Source organism: Micromesistius poutassou (genome assembly GCF_964030765.1).
Source record: "Micromesistius poutassou genome assembly, chromosome: 1".
Taxonomy (NCBI): domain Eukaryota; kingdom Metazoa; phylum Chordata; class Actinopteri; order Gadiformes; family Gadidae; genus Micromesistius; species Micromesistius poutassou.
In genome coordinates this window covers 9,976,692-10,004,322 of record NC_140271.1, presented here as the reverse complement: position 1 = coordinate 10,004,322, position 27,631 = coordinate 9,976,692, and the positions used below count along the sequence as shown (strand labels likewise).

Below are 27,631 nucleotides of genomic sequence, written 5' to 3'. Positions count from 1 at the left end.
TTAGTGGCCTCATTTAGGGAGTGAGGTACATTATTACTACATTAGCACTTTCTCTTTCAGTTTGAGAAAGCCTTCAATTGAACACTGCATGAGCAGTCGGGGATTCCTTCTTTCATCTCTTATTTCTCTCTTTCCCCGATTCCAGTTCCTGCGGCTGTCACGCGACACGCCCCCCCAGATCGTCTTCACCCTGATGACGGCCCACTGGGGGGTTCCCTCTCCCAACCTGGTGGTCTCGGTGGTCGGGGGCGAAGGTCACGAGAAGGTGAAGCCGTGGGTGCGGGAGGTGATGAGAAACGGGCTGGTGAGGGCGGCGCAGAGCACAGGTGAGGGTGGAAGAAGTGCTGACTAACTGCGCTTTCGGTACGCTAGTTGACATACTTTGACTCACTTGTTCAGAGTTCACATGGAAACACCCCACCCAACACTTATGGCACTTGGGCACTTAATGTATGCACTTATTGTTGCACTTAGGAATAGTACTTCGTAGGATTGTGTGCCGTTTTATCCTAGCTATCGTTGTTGTATACAGGGAATGGGTTAACCTAACAATTGTTAGTGCTTGGCACTTGTTTCTATAAACATCCTTACTGTACCGACTGCGATATATATATTGTTTCTCTTTCTTCTGACAAATGTACTAAGTGGCTTTGGATTTTGCTAAATGCCCTTCATGTAAATCTAAATGTAAATGGAAGAGGTGGGACACCCCGTCACATAATTTTACCGGTTTTCTGTTCTAAAATTGAAAAACATATTTCTAAATTGAACCTACATTTTTTTAATCCTTTTTTTAAACTTGATACATATTTCCCTCACACCATTCACAGAATTGCTTGAAACCATTGGATTGAATCCAAGTGCTGTATACGTATACACGCAAGCAATCAAACATTCTTACAAGCGTGCCCTTAGGGCTCCAATGTTTGGCGCCAGCACATAACAACCTCCTGTTGCAGGGGGGGCACGTCTGACATTTGGATCAGCACGTTATGTTCTTCAACACAAAACAAAACCAAAATGTAAAGCAGACATGAACACATCCTGACATTCAGTTGGAATATACAAGGAGTTATACTCTAATTTTACTAATTTTCGCATTTTGAGTCATTTAAAGTATACAAGAATCAGATATGAAGACAATTACCTTTAATTCTGCACTTTCCATGTGTTTGCATTGCCCTGTTGTTCACTGCTACAGTTCTCTTAGTGTGCATACTTTAAGCAGCCACAAATAAAGCTATGCTGACTAGGCTGCATTTTCTGTACACTAGTTGACTAACTTTGATTGCTGCTAATGCATTTCTCTCTCTTTTTCCCCCCCCCACACACACACACACACACACACACACACACACACACACACACACACACACACACACACACACACACACCCCTCCTTTCAGGGGCGTGGATCCTCACCGGCGGGCTGAGGGAGGGGGTGGGCCGTTGTGTGGGGGAGGCTGTGCGCGACCATGCGGCGGCAGCCCCCTCCCTGTCCCAGAAGAAGGTGGTTGCTGTGGGCGTGGCCCCCTGGGGTCTGGTGCACAACCGGCAGCAACTTGTCAACTCACAGGTACGAGCAATAGCATGACAACATGCTGCATAGGGATTCTACTGCAGACCTATCATTAACTTACTATAGCAATAGATTAACATGAAAACATGCTTCATTGTTACTCTACTGCAGACCTGTCATTAACTTACTATTCATACTTTGCGGTCACGTGACTACCATGGATACCTGGAGGGCATCAAACGCTGGCAAAATGGCGACGAACATCGGCCAACCAGGGGAATTGCAGCCTTGCAGATTTCCGATACTTAAATCAATCAACTATTTAGACCATATGTCACAAAATGTTAAAATTAGATACGAAGAGAAGATAAACATCGGAACTTGTGATCTATACACAGCACCCGCTGATGTATTCATTGCTTTGAAGCTGGCAAAGACTCTACCAGACTTGGAGTTTGGAGATATTTACATTTATCTCATAGAGAATCCGTCACCTTATACCGCACAAAAATTGAAAGCCTACGGATGGGTTAACAACGCTGTCCTATGGGAGGTGAAAACAGGAATATCTTCATAATCAAAGCAAAGGTGAATGTTACTATTTCACCATCCACTATGAAATGTCCCCTTTTGTCCGTGATTAGATGTGGATTACATGTGGCCAATGTGGTCTTATTATAGCCCGATCATTCACTAAAAAACACATAGAAAGATTAAATCATCCAGCATATTATTTCAACAATGTGTGAGGGCAGGGATGATCGCACAGTTGCTGTTACAGAATGCTGCGCCATTTAATCTGCAGTGGATTGAGCGCTGGGCGGAGATGTTCGCGCATTTCAGAAGCAGAGATTTCAGAGATTCCGTACAAAAATATGTCTAATTTGTCAGTTTGCCATGTGTATGCCTGGCACAAATGCTCCTGTTGAACTAATCTTTCCATCATGCCGGTATTTGGACTGAGAGGAACCTAAGGACCGTTCGTGTGGTAATTACTGGCGACGTCCTGATTAGGTTACCAGGTTTCGTTGCTGGAGTTATTGCCCGCCAGTCAGTCGTTGTGACGTCACATGCAAAGTATGAATAGCAATAGGTGAAGATGGCTGACAACATGCTTCACAGGTAGGCCTACTCTACTGAAGGCGTGCTATTAACTCACTATAACAATAGCTGAACATGGCTGACAACATGCTTCACAGGTACTGCAGACCTGTCATTAACTTACTATAGCAATAGCTGAATATGGCTAACAACATGCTTCACAGGTAGTCTACTGCAGACCTGCTGGTAACTCACTATAGCAATAGATCAACATGGTTGACAACATGCTTCATTCACTCAATGAGATGACTATTGTTCTATACTATTTCATATCTGTAAGAAGATTGGATTTGACATTTCTATTCAGATTCCCTTATCTGTGTGTCCATCAGCATTGACAGGGAAATTATCTTTAGACGTGGCTCAGTCCAAATAAACTATTTTGTAATAACAACATTAATATAACAACAAAGAAAACATTTGAAAAAGTAAGATCTGTGTTCAGTGATAAACACCTGGTATTCCTACTCAAATACCAAACAGTTTGCTCGTATTCCCTAGTACGCAATTAGTCCATTTATGTGTGTTTCTGTATTTGTTTTCCAGGGAAGTTTCCCAGCTCGCTACTATGTCCAGAACACTTCCCAGGACACCTGCGGCCTGGACAGCAACTACCAGGCCTTCCTCCTGGTGGATGATGGGACTATAGGCCAACGGGGCGGAGAGGTGACCTTCCTGGCCAATCTGGAGGACTACATTTCCCACCAGCGTACTGGTATCTGGGGTGAGATGGTGTAAATGATTGTTGCTTCGTGAATAGTTTCATGAATAGTCTGTCATCTGTGCAGCCTAGAGGCATAGATCCTGTCGAATAATTAGCATAGACCCTGAGATCTATGGATTTCAAATCCAAATCATTTTTTTAAATGATAAACTGCTTCTGAATCCTGGTCACTCCATACAGTCGCAATAGGGGTATTAATTAAGAATTAATGTTATTAACTACAAAATAAAAAAAATAACCTATTCTTTCACTTAAAAAAGAGGCAGTTCTTCAAAATATAATGAATAAACCAGCAAGAATGATTCAAAGTAGATCTGTGTCAGTACATTACTGAGTATGAGTAATTTCTCCTGACTCCCTTCTCTTTACCTCACAGGCAGTGGCAGTATAGAGATTCCAGTCTTGTGTATGCTTATCTCAGGGGAAGCCAAGATGCTTCAGGTAATGTAATAAAGAAACTCAAAACCATACTCTTTACACCAACGTTTGTTAAGTCACCTTATTCACTATTGTTTGAGTTTAACTTGCAGGTTGGCATCACTGGTTTATTCATGCATGGGTATGAAGCAAAACACCTTTTGCTACATATTGCACGTGCAGACCAAAATACAAACTTAAATGACCTTCTATTATCACATTGATGTTTCTAAACATTGTATATAGTGAAGCCTTATCGTAGCTCTCCTCCCCTCAATGTTTCTAGACCCTTTAAGTGAAGCCTTTTAGTAGCTCTCATCACCTGATGTTTCTAAACACCCTATAAGTGAAGCCTTATAGTAGCACTCTTCACCTTGATTTTTCTAAACACCCTATATAGTGAAGCCTGAGAGTAGCTTGGAGAGAATGACCGAATGTGCCTTGTGGATGCTCTTGTTCTCCTGTTCTGGAGAATCAATACTTTTAAGAGTTCATCTTCAAAAAAAAAGTTCATCTCTTACTTACTTAGTGGACGTTTAACTTCCACAACATGTGTGCTGTGTGCTCCAGAGGGTGGACCTCTCCCTGAGGAAGGCCATCCCATGGCTGGTGCTGGGGGGCTCGGGGCCAGCCGCAGACCTGATCACTGAGATCTTAGAGGAGGGGTCGCTGGTGTCCAGCCCCAGCAGCCCCCTGCCGGAGGGAGGCGAGGGAGACGAGGGCCCCAGCACGGAGCTCCGCGACAGGGTCCAAGAGAAGGTCAGGAGGCACTTCCCAGCAGAAGCCAACCTGGAGAAACTCGTGGACTGGGTGAGTTGGAACAGAGAGTGCGTGCGTGCGTGCGTGCGTGCGTGTGTGTGTGTCTGGTTAGGGGCTGTGGGAGGGGAGTAGATTAGGGGTAAGAGGCTATTTGTGTGCAGATCAGAGTAGTTACTAAAAATCACAGGAAATGCAACCTTTGCTTTAGGATTGTGTAACTGATCGAGTGAGTTCTGTCAATCCATTGGCGAATTTCAAGTGGACAAATCAGTTCATCGATTGCATTTCTATCTCTTTGCATTCTACTGACCAAATTGTAGTCTAGGTGAAATTGATCTTCACAGCAAAGCACTTTACTCAGAGGAGATTATGAACACAGTCTCTCTCTCTCTCTCTCTCTCTCTCTCTCTCTCTCTCTCTCTCTCTCTCTCTGCAGGTGCTGAGTATTCACAAGAACAGAGATCTAATCACCGTGTTCCATCAAGAGCAGGAAGGATCTGATGATTTTGACACGGTTCTCCTCAAAGCCCTTGTTCGAGGTGTGCATTTACTCTGTATTTCCTGTGTGTGTGTTCGTGCTGCTTGCGTGCTGTCGGGAGTTCACGGATTGTATTGTCATTGCTGTTGCCATTTTCAGCTTTTCCTCAAATATATACTGTATATACAGTATGTGTGAATGCACTGGGACCCTGAGCATTGCACTGCATGTAATGCAGGCAAAAATGGGTCCGAGCATATATACTGTACGTATGCAACTAGATATTCGAAACGGTATACCATACCATTTTTACTTATTTTTACTAACTTATTTTAGATGAAAAGTGGTCGACTCTTAACCAGAAGGTTGCTAGTTTTATTCCCGGCTCCTCCTAAACTAAACCTACTACTGATGAGCTGGCTGTTGCCTTGCGTGGTTGACTCCGCTGTCGGTGTGTGAATGTTTGTATGAACCGTTGTAAGTCGCCTTGGATAAAAGCGTCTGCTAAGTGCCCTGAATGTTAAAAATGCTAGTGTTTGTGTGCGTGTGTCCACACGTGGCAGCTAGTAAACGTGTGGCCAGCAATGCCAGTGAGTACACAGAGGAGCTGAAGCTGGCGGTGGCCTGGAACCGAGTGGACATCGCCAAGAGTGAGCTCTTCAACGGGGACATCCAGTGGAAGGTCAGTACAGGACCATGAAGACATCAGCGTCCCCATAGCAACATACTGTGGGTGTACCACACTGTTGTTACCCTGGCTGCTGACTCCATGCCTTACACTAACAAACTAGATCCACAGTGACAGTGGCATTATTCATTCCTGCATTCTCCATTCCTTTATTCCTTAATTTGGTATTCCTTTATTATTTATTTAATTCCTTCATTCCTTCGTTGGGTAATTACTTCATTCCTTCATTCCTAAGCCGTGTAATTACTTAATTCCTAATTGCTTCCTTGCTTCATTCCTTCATTCCTTCATTCCTCCCTGCTTTCATTCCTTAGTTGCTTAGTAAGCATTGGTAAGCATTTGAAGGGATTTGTTAGCAGGAACCCCTTGCTAGTTAAGGCCCATCAAGTGATGGCCCCATCGGATCCATAATATCCATACTCTCCTATGTATCCTGTATGCTATGGACACACCTACTGGGGCAGCCCTGCTATGATGAGCCTGGACAATTGATCCTCCGGCAGCCTAGGATCTCAAAACCCACTCTTGTTCATTTATTTGTCTTCTTCTCCTCTTTCTCACCCTCCTCCCCCTCCCCCTCCTCCTCCTCGTCCACCTCCTCCTCCTTGTCCTCGTCTTCGTCCTCCTCCCTCCTTCCTTCTCCACTCCTTCTCCTCCTCCTCTTCCTTTCCTCCACCTCTCCCTTCTCCTCCTCTCCTCCTCCCCCTCCCCCTCCTCCTCCTCCTCCTCAATCCCTTCTCCCTTCTCCCCCTCCCTCCTTCTCCCCCTCCTCCTCCTCTCCATCCTCCTCCTCTCCCTATTCCTCCTCCTTCCTCTCCCTCCCCCTTCTCCTCCTCTCTATCCTCTTCCACCCTCTTTCCTCCTTCTCCTCCTCCCCTTCCTCCTTCTCCTCTCCTCCTCATCCCCCCTCCTCCTCCTCCTCCCCCTCCTCCTCCTTTCCCTCCTCCCCCTCTCTCCTTCTCCTCCACCTCCTCCTCCTCCTCCTCCTCTCCATCCTCCTCCTTACCCCCCTCCTCCTCCTCCTCCCCCTCTCCCTCCCTCTCCTCCTCCCCCTCCCCCTCCTATCCCTCCTTCTTCCTCCTCCCATCTCCCTCCACCTCGTCGTCCTCCTCCTCCTCCTCCCCCTCCTTTCCACTCCTCTCCATCCTCCTCCACCTCCTCATCCTCCTCCCTCCTTCTTCCTCCTCCTCTCCCTCCTTCCTCCTCGTCCTCCTCCGCTCCTCCTCCAGTACGAGGACCTTGAGGACTCCATGACGGACGCGCTGGTCAACGACAAGCCCCAGTTTGTGCGTCTGTTCTGCGAGAATGGCCTGAACATCCTGCACTACCTGACCTACAGCCGGCTGGAGAGCCTGTACCGCTCACTGTCCGACAGCTCGCTGGCCTACAGCCTGCTGCAGAGGAGGCTGGCTGAGAGGCAAGCGCTGGCCACCTCCCTGACCCAGCTGGACGGGGCCAGCCCGGGGTCGCCCACCAATGGCGCCAGCCGCCTGATGGGCTCGGCCTCGGGCAAGGAGCTCTGTCTCTATGAGGTGACCCGTCTGTCCATCTGTCCCAATGTCCTATCTATCCATCCATCCATCCATCCAGCCAAACATGAATGACTTTGCCAAATTAACAAAGTTAAAATAAGATAGAACGTTAACAGTATAAACAAAGTTTAAATAATATAATCAAAGTTTATACCGTTTATACCGTTTTTTTTGTTTTTTTTATACAATTTATACTACAAAATAAATGTAACTTTGTATATGCAGTGAAAAAGTAAGTATATAGTATTGGGATAGGGTTAAGTTCATCAAACGTTTTCCTTGGACTAAGCTAAGAATGACTTGTCTCGACCCATTTCTGTAAACATCATTGACAGTATTCAACACTCTCCATCGTTGACCCTGATTAGTGCAGAAATGTGACTGTCCACTATATGCTACCACACTGAGTCCCTCTGACGTCTCCACCTGCTTCTGTGTCCCTCCAGGTGTCCCGCCTCCTCTGGGACCTCCTGGGGGACGTCTGCCAGCCCTTCTACTCAGTGCAGCTGGGCCTGGACCCCGGGGCCAGCACGCGCAGGGCCATGCGGGTCAGTCGGCCATCTTAACTCCAGACTAGGACTGTGTGTGAGGAGTGAGGAGTGAGGAGACAGCCTTCGATTGTCTTGACTTTTTCTAACATGGATCACGTTGAGTTTAGAGGAAATGAAATTCCTGGGTTTGTTGAGCCCATGGGTAGATGCTGGGTTTTGTTCTTAAGCGGCTGAGTCTTTTTAATTATGTTAATGAAAGGACAGGGGAAAAAAGTGACAAAGTCGCAAAGATTTGAATTCAGAATATCGTAATGTCTACAGAAAAGTTGCCATAAACATTAAGCAGCTTTCAGAAATGCACAAAATGTTACCTGACCCATAAAATAAGCATAGACATGCAGAAAATTGTAATGGGATGGAAAGGCAGTGTGCCACATATTTGAATACAGCCAGGGCAAAAAGTCCTGTATGATACAGTAGGACATGGCTAATATTCCAGCCTGTTTATTAATAACTTAGATATAAGTATTCACTTATATTTATAATGTACAGAAACAACAAGAAAAGGCATGTCCTTTATGTAGTTATTTCTGCTGGCTGGTTAACATCACCTGCCATGTATGAGGACAGATTAGGCTTTCGTGCTATCTGTATTGAGGATTCATTCTCTCTTTGTACCTGCAACTGGAAATTCAAGATTTCCCAGTTCTCATTTAATATATCAGACTAACCGCCGTCCTTTTGCTTGGACAACTTAAAAACCACATTCTTACAATACAATAGCGCCATCTAGTGGAGGCAAACAATACAACACAAAATGTCCCGCATTCCAACGCATTCACCCAGAAACATGGTCTTCCTCCCAGAACGATTTGTTTTCCCCACATTCTTCTGCATTTCTCCTCTGCATACCATGACGCATTCTTACGCCACTCTTCAACCCCACAGCAAGTGAACAAGCTGCTCCTGGGGGACTGCCTGTACCTTTCCCAACGCTGCCTCTCGCCCTGGGCCTCTCTTTTCATCTGGGCAGTGCTCCAGAACCGCAGCGAGATGGCAGTTTACTTCTGGGAGATGGTAATCACGCTCCTACCTGTGCAGCTGTTGCACCAGCAAGGCCGTATATGCTATAGGATAGGTAGCGATTATGCAGTTAAAGGGGCTTACTACAGCACAATGGATCGTTGTAGATGCAGCGGATCGATTAATAATGGTGGTGTTTTATTGGGGGCTAAAATAACAAATAAATAAAATTAAAATAAAAAACTCAAGCAAGTTGTGGTGGAATTTCTTTGAACTGTATTGACTTGTAATTACCAATAAACCAAGTTTATTGTGAAAAGTGGTAAAAATAGTATAAAAGAAAAGTAGACACAACACAACAAGCATACAAAGGTTGAAGTGCTGAAGTGAGCCCTGAGGAGGAGGCACACCCCGGTATATAGAAGGGAAAACATCCTTTGTCTGATGATTAGGATGGCCCTGCTCCCCTCGGCCTTCCAGGATGTAGGTTTATTGTCAATTTACATAACTAATAATTAATAATTTACTCTCTCTCTTGCTCTCTCTCTCTCTCTCTCCCTCTCTCTGTCTCTCTCTCTCTCTCTCTCTCTCTCTCTCTCAGGCCAGTGAGTCGGTGTTGAGTGCTCTGAGTGGCTGTAAGATCCTGCGGGAGCTGTCCAAGCTGGAGGATGAGACAGAGTCTAAGGTCTCCATGAAGGAACTGGCCCAGAAGTTTGAGAACCTGGCCCAAGGTAACAGTCACCCCCCAAAACACTCGCACTCCAAAACTTACTCTCACTATAAATGTCACTAAAGCAATCTAATTCCAAAAGTCACTCTCTTGTGTCTCTTGTGTGTGTGTGTTTCTCCACTCTCCAGACATGTGAGGGTGTGTGTGTGTGTGTGTGTGTGTGTGTGTGTGTCTCCAGACGTGTTCAGCTCATGTGTGTGTGTGTGTGTGTGTGTGTGTGTATTTGTGTCTCTCTATCGCCAGACGTGTTCATCTCAATGTTGTGTGGGTGTGGGTGTGTGTGTCTCTCTATCGCCAGACGTGTTCATCTCAATGTTGTGTGTGTGTGTGTGTGTGTGTGTCTCCAGACGTGTTCAGCTCGTGTGTGTGTGTGTGTGTCTAGACGTGTTCAGCTCGTGTGTGTGTGTATGTGTGTGTGTCTCCAGACGTGTTCAGCTCGTGTGTGTGTGTCTCTCTCCCCAGACGTGTTCAGCTCATGTGTGTGTGTGTGTGTGTGTCTCCAGACGTGTTCAGCTCGTGTGTATGTGTGTGTGTCCCCAGACGTGTTCAGCTCATGTGTGTGTGTGTGTGTGTCTCCAGACGTGTTCAGCTCGTGTGTATGTGTGTGTGTCCCCAGACGTGTTCAGCTCATGTGTGTGTGTGTGTGTGTCTCCAGACGTGTTCAGCTCGTGCTACCAGAGCAGCGAGAGCCGCTGCTTCACGCTGCTCATCCGCCAGTCCCCGGTGTGGGGCGGGGCCACCTGCCTCCAGATGGCCACCACCGCCGATGCCCGCCTCTTCTTCAGCCACGACGGCGTGCAGGTCAGGTCCGCCTCGACCCCCACCCCGTTACCTAGCAACCGCGGTCGTATGCGTCATGTGTCCAGTCCTGTGGGGCGGCATGTAGCTCAGGAGGTAGAGCGGGTTGGCTGGTAACTGCAAGGTTGCTAGTTCGATCCCCGGCTCCTCCAAGTTGAGTGTCGAGGTGTCCCTGAGCAAGGGACACCCTTACTGTTCCCTACGAGCTGGCTGTCGCCTTGCATGGCTGACGCCGCCGTTGGTGTGTGAATGTGTGCATGAATGGGTGAATGTTAGACAGTATTGTCCAGCGCTTCATGCTTTGTGCTATATAAATGCAGTCCATTATCATTTGGTCCACAGTGGAGAGTTAGAAGCATGCATCACTACGCACTTATTGTATGTTGTACGTCCTGGCATTTAAAATAGTACTTAGCGTCGTGTAGCATCTTATCCTAGCTATCTTTGTTGTATACAGGGAATGGGTTAACCTAGCAATTGTAAGTGCTTGGCACTTGTTTCTACGAACATCCTTACTGTACAGACAGTGATATATTGTTGTTTCTCTTTCTTCTTACAAATGTTCTTATTGTAATAATAATAATAATAAATAGATCTATAAAGAACAAAATGAGGTGTAAACAAGCAATATTTATTGAACATAATATTTTCTGTACAAATTCTTAACTTTGTAGGGGACTTTGTGATGAACTTTGGTTCACTGTACAGACTCTGCATTTCACCATCAGTGAACCAGTCTATCTGGAATATCTGGAAGACATTAAGAAAGAGTGTCAGTTGCTTAAGCAATTTATATAAATCATTTATACAAATACTTTCTGTGTTGAAACATTTTAATGTTTGAATTAACTCTTACCAACAAAATATTCCTCTTCTGCAATTTCCTGAGGCGAAGTCATAAATTATGTCATCATAGGATATGCGTTTCCCCACATCATGATTTATGTGTGTGTTCAGCTCTACACTCATGGTGTTTCACAACAGCATTGATATTTCTTTCACACCTTTATTATTTTGTAGTCATTTGTCGAAAAGAGCTCACAGCAAAACCAATACACGGCATTGTTATTGATTGAATATGAAAACACGTTATAAACACTCTTCATAATCACGTTGCCCGACAGTTTTTAACAAATGTAATAAATAATTGTATTTCACTCTAACACAAAATCTGTCAAAGTCTGGCAGGCCAGCATAACACAGACCAAGACCAAGAGATGCACTGCCCCAGCCACCTAGCTGGCTAGGTTGGTCAATTAGCCAGACAGAATAGAGAGATGCACTTTAAACTAGCGCATCCTCATAACATTATTGCTATTTGCTGACATTAAACTTGCAGAGGAGAGAACACGTTTACATGACTGCTGTCTACACAGCTCACTCAGGGAGTTTTCTGTTCTCTTCTCATGCCCAGAAGGATAGGATAGTTTCGCTTCATCCTTGCATTAAAGTCGTCAACATTGACCAACATGAGGGGGAGGCAGGGCCTTCCGTGTGTATTTAGTGCATGGTTCTATGAGGATGATTTTCTTGCGTGTGGTGCTGCAGACTCTGCTGTCCCAGATCTGGTGGGGCGACATGGAGAGGAGCACAGAGGTGTGGAAACTGGTCTTTGCTTTCTTCGTTCCGCCACTCATCTTCACAAAGCTGATCGGATTCAGGTTAGTGTGTGTGTGTGTGTGTGTGTGTGTGTGTGTGTGTGTGTGTGTGTGTGTGTGTGTGTGTGTGTGTGTGTGTGTGTGTGTGTGTGTGTGTGTGTGTGTGTGTGTCCTGTGAACACCAGGGATGCAATTGAGCATAGACGGTGTAGAGAATTGAGAATTCTCTCTGAATTTACTCTGGGTAATGGGTCATTTCCATATAAAAAACATGGTAATCATTTTTGATAGGGCCTTCATGGTGATTTACTGACGGTGGATAACATGGTTTGATTCTAGAGTGGTTTTCTTTGATTACACAGACCTCTGATAGGCCTGTCCTTGGAATTTCTGCTACTTACCTTTCTCCTACCAGTTTCACTTTGTATTGCTGGAATTCTCTGATCCGCGTTTTAACCACTTGAATCTCAGTACTGAACATCGTATTTCGAATATCTGCAAATTAAATTTTTGAATCTGATTAAGTGAACAATGATAAAAAAAATCAAACCACTGACACCACTTGAAATTCCATATTAATTTCAACGGTTAATTCAAAAAAATAGATTTGCTTCTGTAGAACTTGAGACAACCTGACTCACGTTAGCAAGTTGAAATTCTTGCTTTTAAATGTAAACCCCTGTGTGTGTGTGTGTGTGTGTGTGTGTGTGTGTGTGTGTGTGTGTGTGTGTGTGTGTGTGTGTGTGTGTGTGTGTGTGTGTGTGTGTGTGTGTGTGTGTGCGTGTGTGTGTCCCAGGGAGCCAGGCGAGGACGTGAACAATGAGGAGGTTCATCACGACAGAGACATGGACAGTATGGACGGCAATGATGCCACGGTGTTCTCCCTGGCTGACATTGTTCGCAAGTATGTGATGCTCTACGTCATGCATTTATAGTGCAATGTCTGACATAAATTATTGACTTGATGATTAAAAACAATAATTATATACTCATAGGAGTATTGCATTGCAGTGTAATACAATACAATGGAGGGAGAAGAGGGGTAAAAAAAGAAAATCGACGTGGGTAAACAAAAAATATATCAGTCAGTCCATGCAAACTACTTAACCTGACCTTTATTTTCTTCCTCTAGTGAGGAAGATGCTGATGAGTACATGGCTCTGAAAGCCAATCAGAAAGGTACGTCCAGCTGGATGTCATTCTCATAAAGTACTATCTTCAAGTTACCTATTCATTCGGGTTACATGACATTAACTAATCTTCACTACACTTTTGATGATCGATACACCATAGCCACCTTTCACGCTTGCAGCCTGTATCGATAATATAACAGTGAAGGGGTGTTGTGTGAATGGGAGCCGGTATCGAAATGCTTGCAAGTCCGTTCTGCCAATTTTCCTGCATAAGACGTAGTTACGTTACAGGTAAAGTTAAGGCACAATATTATAGGGGAACAATGGAGTGACATTAAGCACAGTAGCACGCAGAGTGTAGAATGCAGAGGATTAACAGAAGCAGGAGGGATATATAAACCCCTGTACAATGTAAAGCTTTTTGTTTAATCAAAGGATTTTTAAAAATTGGGAATAAGCAATTTTTTCGAACTGCAGTGATTGAGTCAGCCAATTTTTGCCTGTATTAGTCTATGTTACCCTGCATTAACCTGATGAACCTGCTCTAATCGGTCTCTCTCCTTCCCCAGGGTCTTCCTCCCCTCCCATACGCCCGTTTGTGGTGCAGCGGTGGCGTAACTTCTGGTTTGCACCCGTCACCTCCTTCCTGGGCAACGTGCTGATGTATTTCCTCTTCCTCTGCCTGTTTGCCTACGTCCTCTTGGTGGACTTTAAGCAGCCGCCCCCCCAAGGCCCGTCCATCTCAGAGATAGTGCTCTACTTCTGGGTGTTCACCATGGTGTGTGAAGAAATCCGACAGGTGGGACAACGTTTCACGCCAAAATACATGCTACTCATCTTCCTACAAGAGTGCTTTTTTATCATATGATTTTATTATTGATACTAGGACCCGCTCTCTCTCAGTTACTCCTACTGCAAGAATTAGACGTGGGATGACAATTATTCCTCTTCAAATCTGCGAGATAACAATAAATGAACAACATCTCTCTCTCTCTCTCTCTATCTATCACTCACTCACTCACTCACTCACTCTCACCCTCCTCCCTCTCTCGCCCACCACCACCCTTGTCTACCCCCCCTCCCCCCACTCCTCCCTCTCTCACCCACCTCCCCATCTCCGTCCCCAGACCTTCTTTGTGGGCAGCACCACAGTGATCCAGCGGATGAAGATCTACATCCAGGACATGTGGAACAAGTGTGACCTCACCGCCATCACCCTCTTCGCATTGGCTGTGGTCTGCAGGTGAAGCTTCCAGCCTTCATCATCCATGGCGATGACAATGGATCATTCCTGAGTGTGCTCAGGAGTTTGTTACTTGATGATGTATCAATTGTGATGGTTTTCCATCAGTTCCCTGAAGACTTTTTAGGTACCTAAAGATTGGCCACATTTCAAGCTGTAGGTACGAGTTGAGAGTTGTCAAGAGGAAGAGCATAAGAGAGCAAGATTTTGAAAATAAGCAAGCCAATAAAACCCCTTCTCCTCTTTGCTCCCCCCCTACGTTTCTTCAGTATTGAGTGGTGTTGTGTTCACCCACCGGTGTTGGATCTATGATAACACAGTGTGTGCATGCGATTGAAAGGCAAGATGGATTCCCCAAACCGTTCAGGGAAGAGACACACCGATTGGTCAGAAATAAGACAAAAGCAGTCGTAAGAGTTGCTCATACAGACGCAGGCATGCAGTCAAAACAGAACCAATATTTCACAGAGCATTTCACTCACTCATAGCTGGCAGATGGAAATGTGTGACAAATGTCACACAAATTGTATCTCCTGCCCCATTAAATGACCAAAATATTGGCGGATCTGCATAAAAACTGAATAAAAGACAAAAGAAAAGTTTAATAAAAGACACTCACAACAGAGCGTCGAACAGAAGTTAAGTAAGTAAGTTCACACTTGAGTTATCCATGATCGTTATCCATGATTGTGGTTAGTAGCATCATCTCTTATAGGATATTACTTCATATTTCAGCTTTGTTTGACCAACTGCCTCTGGATGCCAGTGACTGAGGGCCAAACATAACCCAACACATCCGATTCCTAGGCTGTGATTAAAGTGTTGCAAGGCTACACTGGGATGTAAGGCTAGGAAGTAGCAGTATCTGTTTTTACAACATAGAGCTAGCAGTGATGGTTTTAAACGGGAGCACACTTTCCATTTTACTCTGTGGATCCATTTCACATATGTGTGTGCATATGTTCTTTTTCCTTAATCCAGAATGTATCAGAAGTCCTACGAGTTTGGCCGGGCCCTGATGGCGGTGGACTTCATGGTCTTCACACTGAGACTCATTCACATCTTTGCCATCCACAAGCAGCTTGGACCCAAAATCATCATAGTCAGCAAAATGGTCAGAAATGTTCAGAAATGATCAGAATGATCAGAAATCTTCGAAATGAAATATAGAAATATATATATATATATATATATATAAATGCTGTGATTGACCAATAAGAACCAAGCATTCATCAAAGCTGTGTAATAATGAATAATTCAGACTGAATAATGACTGTCAACCCCAGAAGAATTCATTAATTGCTACGGCTGTTTAGCATTGCAGTATTACCCGTCGAGTCAGTCGGTCAAACCACCACGAGGACACGCCTTTCATTGCATGATCTCTACAATCAAAACATCTCCAGCAGAGAATGATTACAATGTGACAACTTACACACGGCCGGGCTGCTGCTGAACTGGTCCGCACGTGTGTGTGTGTGTGTGTGTGTGTGTGTGTGTGTGTGTGTGTGTGTGTGTGTGTGCGTGTGTGTGTGTGTGTGCGTGTGCGTGTGTGCTCATGCAAGTGCCCCGGTACGCCCGGTTCCCCACACCGAGGCCCTGCTCCACCCCCTCCGGTACACATGGTGTTGAGGAAGGGGGGGGGGGGGGGCAGACGGACGGTGTCAGTGTTCACTTAAGGTATCAAGCCGGGGGGGAAAAGAATGACCGAAATAGCCGGGTTTAACCGGGTCAGGGCGCTATATGTCGCCTCTGGTTTGTCTCTAGCGGGCCGAGAGCGCCTTGTTGGCGGGCGGCAGGGCGGTGACGGCCGGGGACACCCGAGAGCCGGCTGCGTCTGCAGAAAAAAAAGTCTGCAGCGCCGAGGTTTGCGGAGGCGCTGGTTATTGGAGACGGCGTTCCGCTTATGGCAAAGCGCACGGGGGGGCGGGGGGGGGGGGCGGCGCGCGCAAGGACCGCCAGGTGGGATTGCGTCGCCATGGCGACTTGTCTCCGACGCAAGGGGCAGCGGGGACTGAGGGCGATGGGTTTGGAACCATTTAACGTCGGAAAGCATATTTAGGGACCGAGCCAAACATGGCAAGGTCCCTATTGAAACCCTTGTGATTCTTCTTCTTCTTCTTCTTCTTATTATTATTTTTAGCCGTTTCGATTGCATTTTTCCCCCCCTGAACATATACGAAAACTCAATTTTTTTTGGTGCAATTGTGGGGACTGGTGAAAAATTTTATATTCTAGCCGTCAAATTCACATTGGCCCCAAGGTGGCGCTATAGCAACTGTTCAAAAGTGCAAACTTTGCACAAGCAGCACGCGTCACCGGTTTGACCTACACTCATGAAACTTTACACACACATGAAAATCCTCATGATGAACAAAAAAGTCTTGAACTGAACATTTCCGGGTTGCCAGATTTTCCGCCATTTTGAATTTTGTTAAAAACAGCAAATTGCCTAAGGATCCCAGGTTTTTCGACTTTGACAAAAATCCTTTGGCAGATATCATCTATGGCCGATTATCTTGAATATGACTTAAGGATTAGTCTGTAAAATAAAATTTCAAGCTCCCATGAGCCATTGAGTTCTAAAATGGGTGTGGTTGAAAATGCCTAAAAAGTAAATTGCTCATATCAACATCAAGTTGGACTCCTATGATGTTGACCCAGATACAAAAGTTGTTCAGAATCAAATTCTGAACAAGATAAAGTAAAAAAAAATTCAAATGGGGCATGCCATCGAAATGGGCGTGGCCTGACACTAAAATCGCCACAGTTCATAGACACAATGTTTGATTTGAGCGGAACCAACTTAGTGGCCATTGGGGACCAAAGTTCCAACTGCTCAAGTAAAATGAAGTCGATTGCCAAAACAACATGGCCGCCAGAGGAGGGTAAATCACTCAGCGGAGACCGTAATAGTTATGAATATGAAATTCACTGGACACGTGTAGACTGCTGCCTGTAGCTCACATACCAAAAATCCTGGTTCTCATGTTTGTAGCGCCCCCTACAGGAACTTTAAAATGCAGCCCCTACGTCACGTTTCACCAATATGTATGAAACTCGGTAGGCACGTACAAGGTCACCATACCTACAGAAAAGCCTCTTGGACCCATGCCCCAAAACCCACCAGAAGTCGGAAATTTTAATTTTTTCATTTGCACTTTTGGCGGCAATTTTCACTTTTTCGCCTTGTATTTGAACTCCTCCTCCTAGGGAATTTATCGGATCTGCTTCAGAATTGGTCAGTACAGTCATGGAATGGAGTTCAACCAACGCCTTATAACATTTGACTGTACGTTGAAGGGCGTGTCCGTGGCGTGCCGTCAAATTCGGCCGTTTTGAATTCCGTGGTCTTATTTTCGCTTTTTTCCCCTTGTATTTGAACAAACTCCTCCTAGGGTATTTATTGGATCTGCTTCACAATTAGTCAGTACAGTCAAAAAATGGTGCCCAACCAACGCCGTGTTATTTGTGACTGTACGTTGAAGGGCGTGGCCGTGGCGTGCCGTCAAAGTTGGCCGTTTTGAATTCTGTGGTCTTATTTTCGCTTTTTTCCCCTTGTATTTGAACGAACTCCCCCTAGGGTATTTATTGGATCTGCTTCACAATTAGTCAGTACAGTCAAAAAATGGTGCTCAACCAACGCCGTGTTATTTGTGACTGTACGTTGAAGGGCGTGGTTGTGGCGTGCTGTCAAAGTTGGCCGTTTTGAATTCCGTGGTCTTATTTTCGCTTTTTTCCCCTTGTATTTGAACGAACTCCTCCTAGGGTATTTATCGGATCTGCTTCACAATTAGTCAGTACAGTCAAAAAATGGTGCTCAACCAACGCCGTGTTATTTGTGACTGTACGTTGAAGGGCATGGCCGTGGCGTGCTGTCAAAGTTGGCCATTTTGAATGGAATTCTTTCACTTTTTCGCCTTGTATTTGAACGAACTCCTCCTAGGGAATTTATCGCATCTGCTTCCAAATTGGTCAGTACAGTCAAAAAATGGTGCTGAACCAACGCCGTGCTATTTGTGACTGTACGTTGAAGGGCGTGTCCATGGCGTGCCGTCAAAGTTGGCCATTTTGAATAATTCCGTGGTCTTGTATTTGAACAAACTCCTAGGGAATTTATCAGATCAGCTTCAAAGTTTTTCTGTAAAGTCAGAAAATGGTGCTGAACCAACGCCCTGCTATTTGTGACTGTACGTAGAAGGGCGTGTCCGTGGCGTGCCGTCAAAGTTGGCCGCTTTGAATGGAATTTTTTCACTTTTTCGCCTTGTATTTCAACAAACTCCTCCTAGGGAATTTATCTCATCTGCTTCTACAGATTACATAAATTCGCAATTTTTTTTTAAAACTGTGCTTTTTTAAAACTGCGCGCAGTGATGAACGGGACCTCGTACCGGCTTGCGGCTGCGTCACGTGCGGTCCTAACATGTGCACATCTTGCCAGCCCACATGTTACAACGGCACGTGACGCGGCCGCAAGCCGGTACGAGGTCCCGTTCATCACTGCACGCAGTTTTAATTTTCTGTGTATCTCTAACTATGGAATATTATAGTATTATTGAAAGGTCATTTAAGAATGGCCTCAAAATCATGATTTCCATTGTGTTTTGTAACAACCATTCCCTTAGTTCCCCAAAAGTCCTCTTCATTTTGGTTAGTCATACGTGATCACAGTGGACTTTAACATGTTAACCTGCCCACTCACTCTCTCTCTTTTCCCCTCTCGCTCTCTCTCTCTCTCTCTCTCTCTCTCTCTCTCTGTTTCCTGTGTTCCACAGATGAAGGATGTTTTCTTCTTCCTCTTCTTCCTGTTTGTGTGGCTCATGGCCTATGGTGTAGCCAATCAGGCGCTGCTCTACTCCTACGACCCTCGTCCCAGTTGGATCTTCCGCCGGGTGTTTTATAGACCCTACTTGCACATATTTGGACAGATCCCCATTAATGAAATGGATGGTAGGTGGTTTCTGTGCCTCTCTCTCTCTTTCTCTCTCTCCCTCTCCCTCTCTCTCCCCGTCCCTCCCTCTCTTTTCCTCTCTCTCTCCCGCTCCCTCCCTCCCTTTCTCTCTCCCTTTCTCTCTCTCTCTCTCTCTCTCTCACTCACTCACTCACTCACTCACTCACTCACTCACTCACTCACTCACTCCCTCTCAATCTCTACCAGCCAATCTCTAAGACATGCTAGATTCTGTATAATATTCCATGTTGAGTTCTGTAATGAGCTCTCTAAGGTCGTCGTGGTCATGGGTCGGCCCCGATCTCATCAGGACTCATGCAGTTCCTCTGCAGTGGCCCGAAATGATTACATTAGATTCTATACTCTATTTTCCCAAATGTTATTAAAAGCACAATGAATGAAGGCAGAGTAGGAATAGCAAAGTGGTAAAATACATACAAATATCGCAGCCCCCAGCATTTTTGTAACCTGCCACGTAAATAATATAAACGAGGATCGGTGCCATGGAGCCTGTGTCCTGCCCTCCATGAGTATTGATAAGCCGCTGACGATGTCACTCTCTGCTTCTCTAGTGGATAAACTTGAGGACGTGCAATGCACCAACAACAGGACGCTGATACTGTTGGGCTCAGAGCCGTGCATGAGCACCTACTACAACTGGCTGGTGGTCATCCTGCTGGTGGTCTACCTGCTGGTCACCAACATACTGCTGATCAACCTGCTCATCGCCATGTTCAGGTGCAGCCTCGCCATGTCAACACACCAACACACCAGTGGCAATTTCTCTAAGACTGCAAGGGAAGCTCAGCTTCCCCTAAAATTTCAAAAATTAAATGGTCAAATATTTACTGTTTTGTCGACTAAAAATACGTTAGAACACGTCCATCTCGAAGACGAGTTCGTTCAGAATCAGCTGCTTATGGCAGGTCGACTGACTCGATTTCCTTCTCATACATTCCCGTAGCGTCACAGTGCATTTGCCTGTTGAAGCTCAGCGTCCATCCACTTCAATGGGGCTGCATAGAACAGCTTTTTTTAGTGCATCAAAAGTCGACGGTCATTGGATAATGCTGCGATTATGTCCCTCCCATGGACGCTCAGCGTCTCTGGGGATGAATAGAGGAGTGGGCTGGCCTGGACGCTGGGCTTCTGCGTGATGATTGGAGGGTCTGCGAAAGACTGAGTTGCCATTTGATTGACAGTGATTTTAAACTATAAAAAGTCGCCGGAGCTGTCTTCATTCCTCAGTCCCATCGCGGATTTTGTAAGCGAGTCGAAAGATGAACTGCAACCTATTTCTTGATATTTGCTTGGCGAAATTGCTAGACAATTTTCATCGTACATTTCATACACTTATTCACACAATTCCCACATTTCCTTGTTCAAGTCTAATATCGTTTTGTATTCAGATCAGGACTTGCAGGGTGACAGGGGAAAGCTTTACAAACTATTCTCATTAGTGGCAACAATTGGAGCTACATCTGCAGGTGTAGAAAGGAGCTTCTCCTGTTTAAAGCGGCTCAAGTCCTACACATAACACAATGGACCAAGACCGTTTAAGCAGCCTAGCTCTGCTGGCCATTGAGAGGACACTGGTCAAGTCACTGGAAAAGACAGCTAGTTGGTATGGCAGAGCATTTCCTTGAAAATGAGCATCATTTACATATACATAAATTGACAATTTATATGATGTAGGCCGAAAATGAGCTTCCCCTCTTTGAAAGACCAGCAGCCGCCACTGCAACACACACACACACACACACACACACACACACACACACACACACACACACACACACACACAATGACACAATAACGTGACTTGATTGAAATATATATGGATATTGTAGTCAACTGGTAAATTCCAAGTGTCTAATAATTACGCTTCAAACTGGAAACCATGTGATCCTGTATTCACTGCGGGATGTGTTCTGAACTCTGTGTCTCTCCTGCCCTCGCTGTCCCCAGCTACACCTTCTCCAAAGTACAGGAGCACAGTGACACCCACTGGAAGTTCCAGCGCTACAACCTGATCGTGGAGTACCACTCCAGGCCCTGCCTGGCCCCACCCTTCATCATCCTCTCCCACCTCCACCTCTTCATCAAGAGATTCGTGCGGCGCATTCCCTCAGCCAAGATTAAACACTTTGGTAAGAGATTTACTTTCTTTAAATTTTTTATTGAGAAATATATATTTTCTGGCTCATGAATGCCTTTGTGGGATAACCTTTGTAGCACACACACACACATTGCTTTTGTGTTTCATCCTATGTGTGGTGGTTTGGAGTAAGTGAGAGGAACAATGGTGTCCTAATATGAGGACGTTGTCCTCCGAGGTGTAGTGCTGGAGCTGCGGGGGCGAGCGGCTAGCCGCCTCAACACCTGGGAGGGGCTCCAGAAGGAGAACCTGCTGTCGGCTCAGAACAAGAGGCAACGGGACAGCGACACGGCCAGGCTCAAACGCACCTCCGTCAAGTAGGACCGCCGCGCACACGCACATGTGCATGCACGCGCACACACACACACACACACACACACACACACACACACACAAGCACACAAAGGCACACGCACATGCACACGCACACACACATGCACATGCACATGCATGCACGCACACATGCACACACACCTGCTCCTTTCCTACTTGTACAAAATACAGCTGCAGTCCCACCTTTATTTGGAGTAGAAGAAGCCATACATTAGAATAGACAAAATAGTGAATATATAATATATATATATAATATGGTAAAATGGTAAATGGAATATGAATACAAAATGTGTTCAATAATGGAAGAAAACATAGGACATAGGAATAGATCAAATACAAACAAAGAGATGAAGAGAAAATTCTAAATATTCACACATATACTCGAAATGCGAAGAAATCAAGTATAAGAACATGGTGATTAGTTGCAAATTAACACACACATACACACACACATACGTATATACACAAACATATTCACACACATACATATATACACACAAACACCACACGCACACGCACACACACACACACACACCCACACACACACACATAGTGCACACCCACACGTAGTGCACACACAAACATTCTTAACAATCATTCAAGCTTAAAAGTAACGCTGATGATGTTGCGTTGTCTAGTGCAGGGGTTTTCAAACTTTGAGCATGTGTGGACCACTTTTTATAATCAAGAATTTTCACTGACCACCTTATAATACACATAATAAAATATGTCTACACACAGTCCTACCTGAATTACCCGCACCTCTTAATAGGCATATATTAGCACTAAAAGTAACATAGCATCAGTACAACAGGCTTGTTAAAAGAATGTTTACTGCACACAACGGCTGCCACATATTTAATGTATTTATTTAAAGCGCCCAAGGGCGTAATCAGGTTCATTTGAACATCAGGCTTATATCCATAGCAATGATAATGGAGTATTAAATATGTACAGTAATCACAAACGAACCGAACTGAACTGAACTGGATAAAGTCAAATATCAAATCTTCTCAAAGTCCTCAACAAACAGGCTGGGAGTTTGTCCAAGTAACATATGCAAAACTAGCTAACTAACTAGCTTTCACAGTATTTTCTTTTCACCCTCCTTTTCTTTGTTTCCTTGTAAGGAATCTGGCTTGTAGATGCCTCCGACTCACTGTCAATCTCTTCATTGTTGGTAACCTCTGCCTCTTTTCTCTTCAGAGAATCTGTTGCTATCCACCGATCCATCTTGTGGTTCTGAGCACTGATTTTCAAAGTTCCCTCCTAGCCACTAGACCAAATATTCTGGAACGTTCTAATCTTTTCACTAGCCTATTTTAGTAATCACACAATACCTTCAATTTAATTTAAATTGTATATCATACATACATTTTTTTTTTTTTTTTTTTTCAGTTTGAAAATCACTGGTCTAGTGCATATGTGTTGGGGGGGCGGAGTTCTCGGCATATAGGGGTCTTGGACCGGGCTGAACTCTTGGGTGGGGTGGGGGGGGTCCTCAACACCTCCACTGAGTTGTGCGACTTGTTTTTCTGCAGAGTGGACACTGTCCTGAAACAGATGTCGGAGATCCGCGACCGCGATCGCAGATTGCGATTGCTTGAGTCAGAGGTCAGTGGTGATCACAAAGACCCACACTCTTGCTGCTACTGAGTATGTGTCTGTGAGTGTGTGTCTGTGTGTGTGTGTGTGTGTGTGTTATTTTACACTATAAGCTCCCTAATGTCTTTGATTACTTGGGTTGATGTAACTCTGTCTGTGTGTCTGTCGATGGGATGGTGTGCCCGTGAACATGATGGTATGCGTGTGTGTGTGTGTGTGGGTATGTGTGTGTGTGTGTGTGTGTGTGTGTGTGTGTGTGCCCGTGTGCGCGTGGGTGTGTACATGTGTGTGTGTGTGTGTGTGTGTGCACGTGCAAGCATGGGTATCTGTGTGTGTGTGCGCTCTCCTCTGGTTTCTCTGCATATGGACTGCAGCTGTCCACTTTGCCTGCTCAGCACTGTCCACTCCTCGTCCACTCCCCTTGTCCACCCCCCCCCCCCCCAGGTGGAATATTGCTCCAGCGCCCTCTCCTGGCTGATGGAGGCTCTGTCTGAGAGCAACGTGATCAAGTCCACTCGGCCCCCACCGGTCCTCAGAGGTGAGATCTCGCCTCCTTCCACCAGGCAGCCATCCACATCACTTTACCCATCCACAGGGTAGCACATGGCATTCATACTGCCAGAGTGAGGGGAGTTAGTAGAGTTGGGGGTTCCACTCCCACCGGGGCCGACATGCTAAGAATAAGCTAGCATGCACTCATGATATTGTAACAGGCTTGGATGGAGACGTCCATCAAATGGCATGTGTCTAAAGAACAGAATTAGATTCAAACCAGCATGATGTCTCGGACCAATAGCAGTTTGTTCTATACGTATTTGAAAGGGTCTTTAATTCAAAAATGCCTTTGACCATAAAAAATAAATATTAGATCAAAGATTTAAGGAAACCCTTAAATCTGTCTGTAGTGACAGCACAAGCAATTGCAATAAGTGTGTGTGTGTGTGTGTGTGTGTGTGGTTTCTTTCACAGATATGACGCCACTTTCCCCATTGGTCCGATAACTGTTAGCAACGGACCAGCTGACCAGTGGGTCCATCCTCATGTATCGTATGCACCAGTACAGTAAAAAACAGTTACAGTCCACAAACGGACCGGTGACTGACCAGTCCTCAGGCCATTGTGACCGACACACACCAGTAGAGAGCCCATGCGTGCTCAGGAAATGAGGGGCCATTGAACCGAATAGTGGATCAAATGTGTATTTGTTTGTTAGGTATACACTTGATATACGACTGACTGTTGACCATATATGGACGTTTGACGCTTTTATCCAAAGAGACTTTGAGGCTACATTTCATTAAGGAGCCGGTTTAAGGCACTTTTCTCTGCTTAGACTGGGGTCTTTGGGGCTCAAACCAAAGCCCTTTTGCCTTGTGGGGGGGGAGACCAGCCTGAACCCTCAGACTATCCTAGAGCCTGTTTCAACGTGTATTTATTGAGTTGGCGTGTTGGGTGACTACCAGTTAGGGTTAGGTGTGGTTAGGTCTAGGTATCAGGTTGGAACCGGTTATGCTGTCTTAGCTTCCCTGTCTTATTTATGTTACGCTAATAGTCCTGCTGTTGCTGTTGGAACAAAATTGACCACTGAGGCCTTACTATTGGGTTTATATATTCAGGTGAATTATGTCTTATGTCTTCAATACACAGTTAGTGCGGTATGATTGTTAAATGACTGGACTGTATATGACTGGAATAGCCAATTGTACTTTTGTATAAAGGCCATTTTGTAAATATTGTATGTGTAATGATGATGGCTTTTTTCTTCTGTGAGATAATCATGTGCATTTTATATCTGAAATGTAACGTTATTTTTTTGGGCCTCTTTGTACATTTGAGATTCAGGTTGTTTAATTAAATCTTATTTCACAATACTTTGATCGTGTTGTACATGTTTCATTGGAGTGTGAACTCTTTCTTCCTAGTTTCTGTTAATGCTGCATACTGTGTTGGCCCGGAAACAATACAAACAACAGTGCCACCTCTGGTCAGACATATTTGGTCTCAAATGAAAACTTAACAAACTAAAGATGGCAAATTACATCAGTTGACACTCAAGTTATTCATAAACAGCTGTGGCAGTAGCTGGTGGCACTGCTCTCTCTCTCTCTCTCTCTCTCTCTCTCTCTCTCTCTCTCTCTCTCTCTCTCTCTCTCTCTCTCTCTCTCTCTCTCTCTCTCTCTCTCTCTCTCTCTCTCTATATATATATATGTATATTTTTACATATGTACATATAAATATTCATACATTTAGATTTGTGGATATATACATTTGACAGATTTATATATTTTATATATACTCCTTCTAGTAATGTTCTTTTTTTATCAAGCAGTGACAGGTTTGACAGCAGGACCTCCCGTCCACATATTCCTATCTTTATATTGATTCTTTTAAGTACGAGATATCATCTTCAAGGACTCATTTTGATGGCAGGACATCAATGAAAAGTAATATTTATTCTGGCAATATCTTCACAAGTGTGTGCCTGCTGTGACATGGTAATATTCGATGAATTAACAGTCTCATAAACTAGGGTGAGCTTCCCAAACGGGAATTTTGGATAAATGATATCGCCCGGATTATGTAATCCACCCTCACTCACCTCCTCCTTCTCGTGCTTACTCACTTTATCATGAAAAATGATTGGCCAATTATAGCCCGTCCTTATAAGGACACGGAGGCTGGGCTGGGCTGGGCTGGGCTCCAGGATCAAGGACTGGAGTGTGTGTGTGTGTGTGTGTGTGTGTGTGTATGCGTATGCGTGTGCGTGCGCGCGTGCCGGTTGTCGGAAGATCGTCAATTAAGATCTGACATAAAGTGTGTGAGAACACGGTGCGTTGTCCATCGGTATCTCCTCAATTCACCACATCCATAGTGCCACCATAGGCATAGCCTCCATTCTATTCAGCTGTCTGCAATCGATGCTGTGGTTGGCAGGGAGGTGGAGGCTAAATGAGGGAGGGTGTTGGGAGCCCGGGAGGAGGTGGTGGTGGTGGTGTCGGTGGTGGAACTTGGCGTGAAGAAGCAGGTTGGGGTGGGGCAGTTTGGGCCAGGTTATTTTCTGACGTGTCAGCATGCAGTTAGCGTTGGCCGTCGGCCACCCGGCCCCCACGCAGACCTGTCCCTCCGCAGGGGGCCTGATGCGTACATGTATGGGTAGGACGTGACGGACAGCTGTCCATCTCTTTCATTGCTTTCTCAAAAGCCATCCATTAATTTCGATGGGTGTGTGTGCGCGTGTGTGTGTGTGTGTGTGTGCATGTGTGTGTAAAGGTTTGGGTGAGGTCGGACCGCACATTTGGAGATCACGGCATTTAGAGATATGGGTCAAGCGCTCTACAGCCGCTGGGGCCAGGTCATCCAAGCGCAGGGGGAAGAAATGTCCAGGGTATGCCCAAAGTGCATCTCCTTTTTCAGCGACTCTGCACTCCGTGTATCCTGATCCTTTCCCTCAGATCCTGTGCTCCTTTGCTCTTCTCCCTTCAGCTGTTTCTCCTCCTTTCTCCTCCGCCCCGCTGTCCGGGCAGCTCTTTTTCCTCGTCCAAAACTGGACAGCCTTAGACCTACCAAAGTTCTTGTTTCTTCCCTGTGTTTCACTTAGGTTAAGGCCCTGACCCAATTCTCCCCCTTCCTCTAGATTTGAGCCCTAACCCTAGATTTTGCGCGTTCCCGCGAAGGGGTAGGGTGTCCCAATACTTAGGGGAGCAAGGGGGAGTGCTGTTTTTCCCTTAAAATCAACCCTTGAACGCTAGCCAGCTCAGTAGCTGACTTGCAGCTAAGGGCACTCAAAGCAAGTGTTTCTGTTAAGGGGAGAGAAATGGGACTGGGCCTAAGTCTCAATTACATTAAGTCTCTCTTACGTTAAAGTCTCACTTACGATAAGTCTCACTTCTTGAGTGCAGGGTGGGCCACTCATGTTTTATTGATTGTACTAAAATGTGAGAAAATGGGGTGCTCATCATAAACTCATGTATTATATTTAATAAATATAATATGTGCATGAATCATATTAAGCGAAGAGCCTTGCCACGGGTGCCAGTGGCAGACGGAGCAGGAGGTTGCAGGGGAAGGGTTCGGTTACTTGACCTAATTTATAATGGTGGAATTTATACCTCTATACTCCCATTACATTCCAATGCAAATATCGGACTTCTTGCCTCTGAAAAAGTGTGTGCTATTGCTAAGTACTTTGCATCAACTACCTACGTTTTGATACTTGCTACAAGCTGCACTTTGGCACTGCTGCCCTCCCTTGGCAGTTTTGCAATAAAACAAATGAACCAATCCGCTTCAACCGGGGGGGGGGGGGGGGTCGTCTATGAACCAACCTGGAGAACCGTGGAGGTAAGACTT

General features: G+C 45.3%; 1 protein-coding gene across 1 annotated transcript in view; it reads left to right on the top strand.

Annotated features, from left to right (window-relative positions):
- The window catches only part of trpm4a (transient receptor potential cation channel, subfamily M, member 4a), a 33,225-nt gene extending 8,079 nt beyond the window's left edge, over positions 1–25,146 (top strand). Inside the window, exons 4-28 of the mRNA XM_084488156.1 lie at positions 146–326; positions 1,407–1,576; positions 3,167–3,344; positions 3,721–3,785; positions 4,332–4,571; positions 4,957–5,059; positions 5,562–5,680; positions 6,916–7,218; positions 7,665–7,766; positions 8,658–8,786; positions 9,334–9,463; positions 10,118–10,263; positions 11,809–11,921; positions 12,655–12,762; positions 12,991–13,037; positions 13,561–13,790; positions 14,119–14,234; positions 15,216–15,348; positions 19,010–19,184; positions 19,758–19,923; positions 21,154–21,335; positions 21,528–21,660; positions 23,218–23,290; positions 23,726–23,819; positions 24,251–25,146. Of these exons, the coding sequence (XP_084344282.1) occupies positions 146–326; positions 1,407–1,576; positions 3,167–3,344; positions 3,721–3,785; positions 4,332–4,571; positions 4,957–5,059; positions 5,562–5,680; positions 6,916–7,218; positions 7,665–7,766; positions 8,658–8,786; positions 9,334–9,463; positions 10,118–10,263; positions 11,809–11,921; positions 12,655–12,762; positions 12,991–13,037; positions 13,561–13,790; positions 14,119–14,234; positions 15,216–15,348; positions 19,010–19,184; positions 19,758–19,923; positions 21,154–21,335; positions 21,528–21,660; positions 23,218–23,290; positions 23,726–23,819; positions 24,251–24,282 (3,468 nt within the window). The 3' untranslated portion in view covers positions 24,283–25,146. The remainder of the gene's footprint in view (positions 1–145; positions 327–1,406; positions 1,577–3,166; positions 3,345–3,720; positions 3,786–4,331; positions 4,572–4,956; positions 5,060–5,561; positions 5,681–6,915; positions 7,219–7,664; positions 7,767–8,657; positions 8,787–9,333; positions 9,464–10,117; positions 10,264–11,808; positions 11,922–12,654; positions 12,763–12,990; positions 13,038–13,560; positions 13,791–14,118; positions 14,235–15,215; positions 15,349–19,009; positions 19,185–19,757; positions 19,924–21,153; positions 21,336–21,527; positions 21,661–23,217; positions 23,291–23,725; positions 23,820–24,250) is intronic.
- The last annotated feature ends 2,485 nt before the right edge of the window (positions 25,147–27,631 follow it).